Below are 14,145 nucleotides of genomic sequence, written 5' to 3' on the forward strand. Positions count from 1 at the left end.
ACCCGCTTCCTGGCGGCAAGGCCGTGCTTAGGCTCTCTTGCGCGTGGGGATGAAAGTCTGGTTGTGATAGTGGCTCGAAACCACCAGTTAGCGTTACACTAAATCCACGTTGCTCTACATACTAATTTTTGAATTTAAATTTCATTAATTTAATGTTACTTTAGTTACTTAATTCCACTTTGGTTTACACTACCGCCAGTTTGGACTGGCAAAGGTGTAGAGGCGTCTGGGAGGACAGTGATTTTTTTTAAAGTTTAAAATGCATGGAATTTTGATCATTTGCTGTCATGGGAAATGCGTAAGCATGTTAGCCTTATCACGTTTGTTTGTTTATTTATTGAGTAAGTCACTACTAGCAGTGCCAACCTCACTGTACAGACGATCAGTCGGTTTCCTCAAACAAAATTTAATACCGGTTAAATCAATATTAAAACGGTCTTATATCGATGTTTGCATTTTTAAACCATTAGAGACAAAATCACTCTATTCGAGAGTGAGCTGATGGATATGAACACTCGCTGGTACAGCATCACCGAGGCCAAGAAGGGCACATCACCTACCGCCAGACACAAGACATACACTAGAGCAATTGTAGTGTTTGATTCATAAACAGCGAATTTAGCTAAATATCCTCGCGAGGCAGAAAAAAGAAGCATATCCAGCAAATTACTTAAAATCCATTTCTTTTAAAAGACCATTTTATAACGGGCCATAAACACCAAGAACATATTCCCTAATTTCAAATTAAGTCATTCATAGGCGAACATTATTTATCAATAGTGAGTTACTCTTGCTTGGACGTAGTGTATCTAAAAGAAAAGAATTCGACTCATAAAAAGTGGCTTTACTAATGGGATCGTGCTAGTCCAACAGAAAATGGATATACGAAAATAAGGTCTCTCACACACGCGTGATGGGTAACGTATTTTTTCTGTGTGCAACAGAGAATGGGCTTCTAAATAAATGACGAAGTGGCAGTAATTTACGCGGTAAGTGCTCGGTAAGTGCGTAAGTTTGATGTCGTTTATAGTGTACATGTCGCCTTTTATAGTCTACATACTTATTAGCGAATTAAATCTTGTCGTTTGCTCATGTGTCCTATACAATAATATGGCACTGAGTATGACAAACTGAACGCACATCCGTTTTTTTTATAGACTTGACTGGGCTTCCCTGGAGCAGGAACACCTCGCAAAAAAACTCTAAGTCCCACGGGTTCTGTATAATTTTGGTTTGGTTCTGTTTGGCTTTAAAGTGATACCAAAATCAATTCGTGTTGAAGTTACCAGTAACTAATGTCTGCACTTACTTCTCTTCTTCCGGTTCGTCTTTAACTGGAAAGTGGCTCTGCAGATTGGTCACCTTGTGCAAGTACCGCATGCGCAAATAGCCACCTGCTTCGTACAACGAGTCGCTCCAATAGTTGCTCCACTTATCGTGAGTTGCTCCAAAGAGCAGTAGCTCTAACACGACCAAGCACCAGAGGCCGCAGGACGAGCTATTCTGCTGCTCACAGTCAGTGATAGTTTCGTACTGGATCTGGTCCGTCCTCTTCAGCATTGGCTCTACGACATTGCACACCGCCGTTCTGAGCGACGATGTTGCTCTTTCAACTGCATCGGGTTCGAGCAGGAAGCATTGCTTTCTCTCCACATCAACGTAAAAAGGCCTCCCCAATGATATCCGAGATTGACCGCACTTAATAAGTTTCTTGACCCCTGGCTCAGTAGCACCATACGAGCGAGCGATCCGCTCCCTCTTACAACTTGAGCGAGAGGGGGCAGTCGTCTCGCTGGTGGCTCAACGTCTTCTTGCGCAGCGCGAGTGGCGGACCGAATCTTCACGCGGTTTGCTTCCGCTTGCTGCTGGCGCGGCAGCACGACGAGATCCCGGGAAGGGGTCTTGCGCTGCTTGCTATGGCCAGGATAAGAAGGAAGCTCTTCTTCTGGTGGCTGTGCATTACACAACAGCACGTTAGACAGGTAAGAGCACTGCAAGGAACCATACATCACGGCTTACCATCGATTTGAGTGGGTTGTCTGGGAGCGGGAAAATCTTCGAATGAGCGGTCCACAGACTTTCAAAATTTTGAATGTCTCAATTTTGCTGACACGGCAGGCCGAAGTTATTTATTTGTCCTGCGCAACTGCGTGATAGCAGCTGGGGATCTGTCACTCCGTATATTTTGAAAAATACCGAAATCATACAGAACCAAACCGAATATGCTGTTTCTGTAGTGTGGATATTCTGCTGGGAAAATGACAAAATGTGAGTGGATACACTAAAGTTGTGACAGAAAGTTAAAGGTGTGCCAAAACGTGAGCAAAGTGGGGTCGGTATCGCCGGTAGGTGTACCAAGTGAAACCCGCGTCAGTAAGTGAGGAATTTAGGGAACAAACGTCACAATGTGTGTCTAAATGATTGAATGGCTGAAAAAAAGGTGGACCGGACTTAAACCCAAAAACCCGTTGTATACTAATGTTCGCCATGCGTATGAAGACCCAAATCGTACACTCTTGTGGAGTATGGCACACCAAGTATCAGACGACATTGCCTGAACAGACTCACCGAATACTGAGAGGAGGCGCGTGCCTCGATGGCTCGTGTTTCGCTCTCGCGTGCCTCCAAGACATATCGGCAACGCGACTGGCGACAGTGAGCGGGCGGCACACGCCGGCGACCAGGCATAGCCGGTGGCACGCGGCTACTGAAGCAGCAGCATGAAGGACAGGTACTGCTGCCGCAGGAGCTCGTAGATAGGAATAGTTTGAGGACTCTTTGACTAATCTCACTTCGCAACTTGGTATACAGCGCGCAATACGTCATAACTCTTAAGTACCAAAACCACTTATTACGACTGAGGGCCGCAAAATGACGGAGGACATCGACGACATCGCTGATGGATTGGACAGCGGCGATGAGAAAAACACTATTCAGGTCGGAATGACTTTTGATACTGCTTCACATGCTCTTCATGCTGTTCAAGACTACGCCTTATCTCATGGGAGGTCTGTACAGTACGAGTTTTACGTGCGCGTCTATACTCAGTACTGCGACCTCTGCAGCATAACACGGTTTCATGCAATACCAGTGTCTGGTGAGCCACAAGAATACACCGCTACAGGATCACCTAGCCCAGCTCGTACTTGAGCAGCAAATGGATGGATTTTCAGTGAGCGATCTGCAGGCCTATTACACGACGTGGCTGTGTTTGTAATATATCCCCCTGAGTCAGAATAATTAGCGCGAGTTAACCTGACTTTCTCCTTGAGTCAGAATAACTCGCGCGAGTTAATCTGAATTATCTGAGTCTGATTCGTACTGAACGGCTGGTTCCGATGGCCAATCCCGAATTAAGGGCGCGATGACCAAGCGCACGTGCACCCAGCGGGCCGAGAGAGAGAAGATAGAGCTGCTGAAAAGTGGAAAGCTTATCCAGAATGGACTGCAGCAGACGCTTCGCGAGAGCTAACGTCAAGGAGCCTACTCTGCGTGGATGAAAACAACAGTATCGGGATAAACTAGACTGGGGGCTCTGTGATTACCGGTATCGTCTCCCAATTGGGATTGGCTCCCACCGACCAACAAGGGATTTGCTGAATGCCAATTTCCGACAGTAAGTGAGTCGGTACGAAAGCTGTGTTCACCATCTTCGTCTGAGATCATTTAACACTTTCTGTCACAACTTTCATGTATCCACTCACCTGGTGTCTTTTTCCCATATTCTGTTGCTCTAGACTGCTCCCTACTAATGTACGACTCGGTTTTTTTAAGCATTACAAATCTTTAAAGTAGTAACAAAAATCTACCTACGTTGCGACGGGTTGAATAGATTAATTCCTGGTCAGTTCCATCCCCCAAATACCATTTTACGACGCCTTTAACTAAACAGCGTCATTAATGCCATGTATATGTAGTAGTACGGTAGCTGGCAAAAATGAGTGAGATAATATCTCATATTTTGTCATGAAACGTAGGTGGGCATAATAACCTGCGCGCAGTGTAAGACCAAAGTGTTGCGAAGAAGAACGGGCCCCGTTACGGGGAGCGTGGACCACAGCACTTTTGGCGGACGCTTAAGCTCTGAGGAGCTCCACCAACCCTGTTCTAAGGCGAATCCTCCCGAGAAAGCACACTTTTATTATTCCAAACGCCCTCGTTTCGGCAACAGAGAACAAAGAGAGATCCCGCCTCCCAAAACACCCGCCTACAAGACGCTGACAATCCTCCAGTCCACATCATCTGGCTGTGTAACAAGTGACTCAAAGCGCCACACTGCGGACGAGTTCTTCTCGACGACTTGGTCCTCAGCTTCAGCCGTGTCGACTTCTAAATGCTCTACCGCCTCGAATTGCACATCCAACCGCAGGCGTTCAATCATAACTGCCTCGTCTTCCGGCTCGATATGTTCCATGGGATTCACCACCACGTTTTCCTCGCCCTTGTCTTGTTCATTCCCCTCCTTATCCAGTGCAGCAACTTGCGCTCGGTTGAAGGCTTCAAGCGCCTCCTCCTGCTTCAGGTCCGCAAGCGACATCCGCTCCCAGTGGACATCATGCAGATAAACCCCATTAATGTCCAGCTGCTTCAGAGTGAATCGGTTGCCAGTCTTGCTCGTCTGCTTCATAGCGAAGAGGAAGGCGTCGTAGCAGGTCTCCGACAGTCCAGACTTCATCTTCTCGGCCGCTGGGGACTCCGAGATAACACCCGTGGCGTAGTTTACGAACTCTGTCGAGTACATGGTATTGACTGCAAAGTCGCAGGCAAAGCGAGCTCCGTTCAGGAAGTCAACGGCATCGATCTCGGTGTTAGTGGGCAGCTGCAGCTGAGTGAAGAGCAAGTAGTTATGCAGCATCCAAGTGGACGGCGGGAAGACGCTGTGCTCCCGGTATCGCTCCATTTGGGTGACTCGTTCCATGGCGCGATTAGCGAACTGCAGCAGTCCATCAGGACCGTCGAGGACTGAAGGTTTCGCATCGGAGGAGGATGAAAAATGCTGTGAGCATTGACACAAATGTGTGAGAAGGGAATTCGGACATGCAGGTGGACTCTTCGCGCCTGAAAACTGATGAGGATAGAGAAGGACGTACATGTAATGAGGAGGATATCGATGACGTGAAGTGCGGGGGTCTGTGGAGGCGCACAGGGAGGCGCACACCACGGCCGAGCACCTGCATCTTTGCTACGGCGGATGGCTGATTAATAATTGCAAAATGATTGGCTGAAAAAGGAGTTGCTTGTGCTCAAACATGAACCGGTTAAGGTAAAATGCCAATTAGGGGCCGGTGGCCAGTTAAGGGCCGGATTCGGTTAGCCAATAGGCAATTCGGAATTTCAGGCTTATCTATTTTCATTGGCCACTACTAAGGTATCACATAAGAGATTACTTAGCAACCCATAGTGAAATCAAGCGGCCCTTAATTGGCACGGCCGTCACATTTTATGCACTGTTTTAAGTTGTCCTACTGAACACACCATAGCTGATGTAAAACAATTTAATAACCAGGGAATAAACAATTGTGTAAGCTTTTGATTGGTGCCAAGGCCATATTTTATTTTTTTCCTAGAGCAAAAGATACAGTCAAAACAAGAAAAGGTTGCTTTGAACGGCCCTTAATTGGCATTTTCCCTTAAATCCAAAACGTTGTGCTAATACAGTTCTCTTGGTTACTAGTATTCAATACCCAGTTGAGATCTCCAGCTAGTCTCTCCAACTGGGTGTAGAACTCCTTTTCACGAGCGACTCAAAGACGAGGGTAGTCCCAACGGCTCTTTTCACATTGATCCGCTCCGAGTCTTCGTCACGGCTTCGATTGCCTGGATCGTGTTACAGAGTCTTCTTTTGGAACTGCTCGAAAAAAAGGCGAGTCGTCTAGGCCTTAAAATATTGAGGGTATTTCATCAACCTCTCGATGCAGCTTGTCATGACTTCAAACTCACTGCTATTATAATAGTTGCTGGATCCGTCACCGCCCATCCCACAAGCCTTTTCTTGCTGATATCGGCCACAATTTGGCCAGCAATCTCCCAGAGTTGCCACCTTCGTCTTTGCTGTCTCCCATCGATTGTTCGCTTCGCTCAAAGGATCCTCTAACGTCAACTCGGTGAGAGCGATACGAGACAACTCTTGACCGAGCGTTCTCACATGAGGCAGGAACTGTCGCTCGTTGCAGCTGGGTCACATCGGTCTTTGTCACCTTTTGTAGGGTCTAGAGTCTAAAAGATACGGCAGGATGTCTACAGGCGACCTTGGCTTCAGTCATGAAGACCACCACATCGGGGCCGTTAAGTGCAGTCATCTGCAATTTCATGTACAATTCTGCAGAAGGGAGGAAACAAACCAGCGCTGACGCTCTTTCAAACGAGTAAAGACTGAGCTCTCTTAAAAAAAGATTCTTGGAAAACGAAAAGTGCTTCGAATTCCAGTTTTTAGTTGCCAACGCCAACATATTTTTCACAAGTATGCATTGCCAAACTACCTTTCCAACCTTCCTCCAACCATGGTCTGTTCATTAAAATAGTGCACATCAAATCTTTGTCCTAGTGGTGCTTAAATTTGGGTATGTCCGATTTTTGGTACGACAAAAACCGTTTATGTGGCATACATTATTTTCTCCCCTAGAACTATTAATAGGGGTTTATTTTGAGCTCACTATCGCAAATTCGAGCAGTATAGTAATAGTGGCTTCGTTAGAGGACAAAAGCTATTTCTACTCAGAATTGCTGGGTTTGCTCGCACCGGGTCCGACAAAAGCTGGACAATAATAGTCGAAAGCATTTGGCAAAGGTATTGCTATCAAACATTGCCGCAGGATAGCCTTTGACAAAAAAAACAAAAGGGGTAGCGTTGTTCAATTTCCACCAATGTATGTGCGCTCCCAGTCTTAGCGTGACAAACCAGCATGGAGGGAAATTTACGAGCTCATTGGGTGCTTGAGCTATTATAACCTGAGTGGCAAAAAATCGCAGACGTTTCAGAAATGAGGGTTTTAGGATAGATGAAAGGCACATCTTTCCCTCCATGCCAAAAATAACTTGTTCCTTTGTCACAAGAGTGCCGTAAACTTTTGATCTGTCCTAAGCTTACGACAGACCTCACTCAGTGAGTCACTGGGGTGTGTAAATAAACGTAATTTACCTGTATTGTGGTTTTCATCCATTTTGGCAACGCTATATCGGATCCGATTGGCTGAGCGCCTCCGAAATAGAAAGTAGCGGTAAGGTAAAATTTCCGGTCACAAATTGCTAATTCGAGCCTAATTACCCTACACCCTGCCCATTGATGAACTACTTCGTACTTTTTACTTTGAAGTACATGTACAATTTATCTACCTCATGATACGCGAGGTAGCTCGTCGCGCTGTGTCGCTTCCGCGTTGTATCAGGCACTTCTCCTCTTCCCCCGACGTGCAGCCCCCTTCTCCAACCGCCCTGTCTCAGTATGTCAAGCGGATTCTGGATCGGACGGACCAATTGAGGCGCTACCAAGAGAACGATGTTTTTCCTCCGAGCAACTGGCAACTCCGCAACTGTTACCTCTACGCTCTACTGCAACAGCCGACCAAGACCGAGATCGACGCCGTGGAGTTCCTCGAGGGCGCTAAATTCGCCAGCGAATGCGTCATCAGGGCGATGCATTCGCAAGATCTGATCGACTTTGCCGGTGAGAAGGCCCCCAGACCCCCGCTCGCGGACGAGATGGAGCAAATGTTCGAGTCTATGTGCTACCAGGTCCAGTTCCTCCCGCGCGTAAAGAGACTCGGACTGGGAGTTTCCAGTCTCGAGTTAAGGGAGCTCGACTTCACTGGGGTTCATCTAAGCGGGGTCAGTTTCAAAAGGCCAACACGTGCTACCTTGAAGACGGAGGAGAAGCTTCTAGCTGTGGGCAAGCAGGCTATGGCTCAACAGAAACAGAAGATGAAGGAGATGGGCGGTAGACCAAATTTTGCAGAGTTGATGTCCGGCTTTCGTTCCGTCAAGGAGCAGCTGGAGAGTGTGGAGATGGAGCCACACGACGGCTCGGAGACGCTCGAGAGGCTGCAGCTCAGTACGCTGATCCATACAAAGCAGACGGTGGAGGCTGTTTCGGCGAAGACAGCGGAGCGCATCGCGGTGAAGACTGAAGTCAAGACGCTCATGTGCTTCGAGTCCTTGGTCACGGATCCTCAGGACGTGGACTGGCAAATTACCCGGATGAAACAATATGGACGAGTAGTGAGTCGAGAATTAGTCGATCTTAATGCTGGATAACTAGAGTGCGACTCGACCTTGTAGCTGTAGATTTTACTCATAAGTGCTACGTCGTAATCAACACACGTGCTCCCGTGAGATAACAGCGTTTACAGTAATCCATGGAATCGCCGCCGCTCCCACCCCAGGGATGCCAAAAAATATTTGATGCTGCAATTATTGCAATAGATGTGTAGCAAAATTCTTTTGTTGGTGTTTAACCGATTGGTAGCAGTTATCTATTGAGCCAACCAAAGCACTTCAATAAGCTATTGGACCAAACTGTCATCAACCATCTCCAATTAAGCCAGGACAGAAGCCACCACATAATATAGCCCCACATCGACGCCAGCATACATAATTTCCTTACCTCCATATTCACAAGAAGCCCAACACCACCGCCACCCCCCAAGATGCCCGCCCCTCCTCGCCCTGCCGCCTCATCCACCTTCATTAATGGTCAAGTCGCCAATTATTTCTTACGGCCGTGCCGTGGCCAGTACGACGAGGTAATCCTCGAGTATTACCGCTGCAGATGCGGCACACTCCGGAAGCGAGTCGCTGGATCTGGCTTCACGAACCTGATGCAGCATATAGGGCAGGAGCGTTCTTCCTTTGCTGAGGAGGTGCTAGCGGCCACGCCTGGCCAGACAGGGTCTGTCGTTCACAACGTGAGCCAGGCTGCTCAAAACACATTCGGGTGGTAGGAATTACTGGCCACGTGCAACCCACCGCTTTCGTTCTGTGAGAGCAGGCTCGTACGACGGTATGCTCGTTAATATTTTCCAAGTTAATAACAAAACTAACGCGTTTCCTTTAATGTTGAAATGCAACGTCAGATACCGCAACCTACAGCCTGTCTCAGAAGAGACACTCCGGCGAGTCATGGAGGCAGTGACTCTTGTAGTAGAGCGCTCGATCGCAGCGGAGCTGCCCGAGCGATTTAGGCTCATCTTTGACGGGTGGATCCATGACTCAGAGCATTTATCGCGGTGTTGGCGTGGTACGAGGTGGACGGGGCACTTTATTGTCTCCTTCTGTGTATGGCTCCGCGCGTCAACGACTAGACCGAAGGTGTAGCGGGGCTGCCGTAGCTTTAGCGTCAGAGGAAGACGTTCGACTCAAAGAGTCACTAATACTAAGTTCCTTATCCAAAGGACACTTACAGCCCAAGACCAGGGCTCAAAGTTAACACCTTAACTTTTATGCTTCAACACCAGAAGTGTTTTATTTACTATTATTGCGGCCAAGCCGCCTAGGGGTAAATGTATCTCTTTAACTATCTAGCATAGTTAAACCAAATCAAATGCATAACGTGTGGCTTTCGGCCAACGTACTGAGAGACCTTGTTAACTCTCCAACTTATGTACTGAGAGTTTGTTAACTCTCCGGGTACTTCGTACCCCTGTGTGTTCCACACCATGTAACCCCGTTACACTCTCCCCCACTAAGATGAGAACATTCCGTTCTCGAAACTCTCCTCAGCGAGGTCACGTCTTGCTAAGACGGGGAGGTTACTACACCTTACACCAGCGTTGTACAGCTCCGTGAGCTCACAAACGCCTACGCATCGTTGATGCCCAACTTCTCGTCGTCGGCCCACGGCCCAATGCTCCAAGCGCAGCGCGCGTCTTGCTCTCAAGCGATCTCAGACCTACGCTCGCGCTCCGCGCCTACTCTAAGAGCTGCAAACCGCTTAGAGCAATGCTCTTGACTCATTCGAGTCGTCGACAACAGCTCAGCGGTTGAACACTCGCTTCACAAGCGATAGGTCGGTGGTTCGAGCCCACTAGGGCACAGCCCTCTCGTTCCATGAACGATTGTTCACGCTTGGACAAGCTTAAGGGCAACACCCTTTTAGCTCAATGGTTGAGCGTTGGCTTTGAGAGCCACAGGTCGGTGGTTCGAACCCACCAGGGCACAGCTCTGTCGTTCCATGAACGATTGTCCACGCTTGGACAAGCTTAAGAGCAATCCGCTTTTAGATCAGTGGTCGAGCAATGGCTTTGGAAGCCACAGGTCGGTGGTTCGAACCCGCCAGGGCACAGCCCTCTCGTCCATGAACTGTTGTCCTGAATGGACAAGCTTAAGGGCAACGCCTTTCAGCTCAGTGGTCGAGCGCTGGCTTTGGAAGACACAGGTCGGTGGTTCAAATCTCACCCGGGCGCAGCCCTCTCATACCATGAGTAGTCCGTTCTCGGACTGACGTACGGGCATCGACCTTATAGCTCAAAGGTAGAGCTCCGGCCTGTCAAGCCAAAGGCCACTGGTTCGATCCCCGTCCGGGACACCACTTTCGCTGTTACAGCGTATCCACATTTGGATCATGCTCATCGAGCAAGTTGTTTCAAAACAACTATGCGTCTATCGAGACGCTTGTGCCTGAACCTTGTTCAGCACAACACGAAGCACCTGCTTCCTTTGGGACCATGTCCCTAACACTACGAGGTCTCTCCACCTCCTGCTCCCGCTGCGAGCACCGCTCATACGTACGAGCTGGCTGCTACAGCCACTGGTCAGAGCCTGAGTTCAACTACTGACCTAATCGCTCCCCACTCTAGCGGGAGGCGCCCAGCGCCTGGCGACGCTGTCGCACGCCATGGTGGCGCTTCGGCACATGATGTGCCCGGTCGTAAGCGTCAACGACGTCAGGGCAATCTTGCCGGAGGATAACCTCAAACTCCCATGAGGTCTGTGAGTGAAGGTATCCCCTCCACTTCACCAAGTACTGGGTACGACTCTGGCGTCTACGCCGCGCCACAAGGCGTTCCACGTGAAAGTGGAGCTCACCATGCTCATCGAGCAGAGCTGGAGGAGGCCTTGCCTCAGCTGGGCTCTCGCGGGGAGAGTCAGCACTTGCCGGAACGGCGTCTGCGCCCATACGACGCCGGCGTCCACGACGCGAACGTTCCCGTTCACCGTCCATCGGTCGATCTCGAAGAGATGAATCACGTTGTGGATAGGTTAGAGCCACCACTGTTGACTCACAACCAGGTCTCGGACCTTGAGCGTCCAGTCGCTCGGCTGAGTGTTCAGCTTGGCTTGCTCCTGCATCTTGAGCACTTCGCTCCGCGACCTGTGGCTCTGCCACATGCTGTTGATCAGCCATCTGTGGATCCACCACTTGCTGTCGTTCAGCCTCCCGTGGCTCTACCACTTGCTGCCCTGCAGCTGTCCGTGGTCCAGCCACCGTTGGTGCCAACGCCTCCGCGCTCACCTGAGCAGGGTCTTGATATGGCTTAAGCAAGCCAACATAGAAGACCGGATGCGTGCGCATCTTCTTTGGAAGGTTGAGCGTATACGCTAGGCCCTTCCTGGCCACGACCTTAAACGGTCCTATGAACCGAGGTCTTAACTTCGTTTTGAAGACTGCAGACACTGCATGAGTAGGCAGGTTTTTAGCGTTTAATAAAACTTGGTCTCCGACCTCAAACCTCTCAACATTGCTTCTGCCCTTGGTATCTGCATGTTCCTTCTGCGTGTCTTGGCTTTCAGCCATAGCGTCGCGTACTTGACGCATTACGCTCAGTCTCAAAGAGACAAAGTCATCGACTTGCTTGCGAACCGCAACAGGGCTGACATCAGCTAGCCGCTCGGCTATCCCTCCCCCATCAAGCCCTGAGCCACTGCGTGGCGGCGTCAGTGGGACGCGAGGGTTAACCAAGCCGTTCACATAGAACGGAGTGTAGCCTGTCGAGGCGTGCACTGCATTATTTAATGCGAACTCAACGAGTGGGAGCATCTGGCTCCAGCGTTTTGGCGCCATAGCGCATACGCTTCGGAGGGTATCCTCCACAACGCGATTCACGCGTTCGGTTTGACCATCGGTCTGCGGATGGTCCGCTGTGGACATGTCTAAACGAGTGCCGAGCACTCTGGAGAGGGACGTCCAGAAGTTCGCGGTGAAGCGCGGGACTCGATCCGAGACAATTGCCTCAGGCAAGCCATGTTGGCGAAAGACTCGGTCTAAAAACAGCAAAGCTGTACCTTCACCATCAATGGTGTCCGGCACTGCCGCTAAATGAGCCATCTTGCTCAATCGGTCTACAAAGACCACTATACCCGTGTTTCCCGCCTTATCCTTAGGAAGGCCAAACACAAAGTCCATACTCATGGACTGCCAGCATCCCTTGGGGACAGGCAAACTCGCCAATGGCGCTGCCGTGCTCGGCGCGGACTTTGTCTGTTGACACGTCTCACACGTGCGTACATAGGTGCCGACCCACTTATACATCTTGGGCCCCCGGTCCCCATCATGAGGAACGACTACACGAGGGTTATCCTCAGCGTCGGTGCTGTAGTACAGCAGGCCGCGATCGAGTGAGTATCGATGCAGCCTCGCGCGTAAGCGCCCAGACAATTCCTTGTCAGAGTCTTTAAACTCTTCGCTCCCAAGAGCCCGTAGCAGCGCTACGCACATGTCGTCTTGTGCATACGCTCCGCGTATCAAGTCAGGCACTGACGACGTCACTGTCGTGACATGAGCTAACTCGTAGTCCGGCCTGCGCGAGAGCGCATCGGCCACTACATTAAACCGCCCCGGCTTGTACTTCACCTCGAAGTTATACTCGGCAAAGAAGGAAAGCCATCTTGCCATTCTCTGAGAGAGATGAGGCGACTGTGTCGCAGTGCGTAACGACGCATGATCAGTAAAGATCACAAAAGGCTTAGAGCCTAGCAGGTGTACCCTGAATTTGACTAGAGCATACTTCATTGCAAGTAGCTCTTTGTCATGAACTGGATAGTTCTTCTCTGCAGCTTTGAGCTGGCGAGACTCAAACGCGATCACGCGTAAACGCCCTTCGGCGTCTGCTTGTAGTAAAGCACAACCGATTGCAAAATCGGAGGCGTCACAGACAACGCTAAACGGACTATCCGGGTCCGGTAGCGCAAGGATCGGAGCCTGGAGGAGGCTCTCCTTCACAGCCTCAAAGGCTCCGTCGTGCTCGACGTTCCAGCACCATGGTGCGTCCTTCTTAAGGAGATCTGATAATGGCCGAGCCATCTCCGCGTAGTTCGCGCTGTACTTGTGCAAGTAATTGGCTAAGCCTAGCCACTTGCGTAAGTCTTTTTGGTTCTTGGGAACCGGCCAGTTCACGATGGCCTTGACTTTGGCAGGATCTGCCCGTAAGCCACGCTTCCCAATGAAGCACCCGAGGAAAGGTATCTCCTCCGCGCCAAAGACTCACTTGTCCAAGTTGGCATACAACTTATTAGTGCGCATGCACTCGAGCACCGCTCGCAAGTGGTCAATGTGGTTATCCACGTCTGACTTTTCGTGCTCGGCACGACTATGGACGAATATATCGTCAAAGTACGTTTGAGCGTACGCCCGGTGGGGCCTAAACAACTGCGTCACAAGACGATTGAACGTTGCTGGTGCGTTCGACAGCCCCTGGGGCATCACCAGCCACTCCCAGAGCATACCGCTCGGAGTACTCACCGCTGTCAGCGGAATGTCGCTCGCTCTTATGAGAATGGTACAGTAACCATCGACCAAGTCGAGCGCACTGTACAACGTACAGCCTACCATGTTGTTCTGCAGAACATCCTTGCGAGGAATCGGCGTTTGCGCCGGGATAGTGGCCGCATTTAGCTTGTTAAAAGCATGAGCAATGCGCCACTTGCCGTTCGGCTTTCTGACACAGAACGTGGGTGTCGAGTGCGGAGACTTACTCTCGCGCACCATCCCTGCCTCGTGCTTCGCACGGAAGAATGCGTCAATGACGTCACACTGCTCTCTCGGCAAAGGCCATTGCCTTGTTACGCAGTATTTGGTTCCAGGAACCAGGTCAATCTCATGACACACGCCTCGATCCGGAGGCAGACCCGTCGGTGGGTCTTTCGAGACAACGTCTCCATACTCCTTCACCACCGGGTAGAAGGGATCCGAAGGATCTTTGAGGATCGCCGATC

The 14,145-nt window shown here is 50.1% G+C and overlaps 2 protein-coding genes across 2 annotated transcripts; one reads left to right on the forward strand and one right to left on the reverse strand.

Moving 5' to 3' along the window:
- Positions 1–4,207: 4,207 nt before the first annotated feature.
- On the reverse strand, positions 4,208–4,900 carry PITG_13650 (uncharacterized protein; the record flags this gene model as incomplete). Its single annotated transcript, XM_002899790.1, has 2 exons — positions 4,208–4,435; positions 4,481–4,900. 2 exons carry the CDS (start codon positions 4,898–4,900, stop codon positions 4,208–4,210), a joined length of 648 nt encoding a protein of 215 aa, XP_002899836.1.
- Positions 4,901–7,335: 2,435 nt separating this feature from the next.
- PITG_13651 (uncharacterized protein) lies at positions 7,336–8,250 on the forward strand (the record flags this gene model as incomplete). Its single annotated transcript, XM_002899791.1, has 1 exon — positions 7,336–8,250. The coding sequence occupies one exon, from the start codon at positions 7,336–7,338 to the stop codon at positions 8,248–8,250; it is 915 nt and encodes a 304-aa protein (XP_002899837.1).
- Positions 8,251–14,145: the final 5,895 nt, after the last annotated feature.

Source organism: Phytophthora infestans, genomic scaffold (genome assembly GCF_000142945.1).
Source record: "Phytophthora infestans T30-4 supercont1.29 genomic scaffold, whole genome shotgun sequence".
NCBI lineage: Eukaryota > Oomycota > Peronosporomycetes > Peronosporales > Peronosporaceae > Phytophthora > Phytophthora infestans.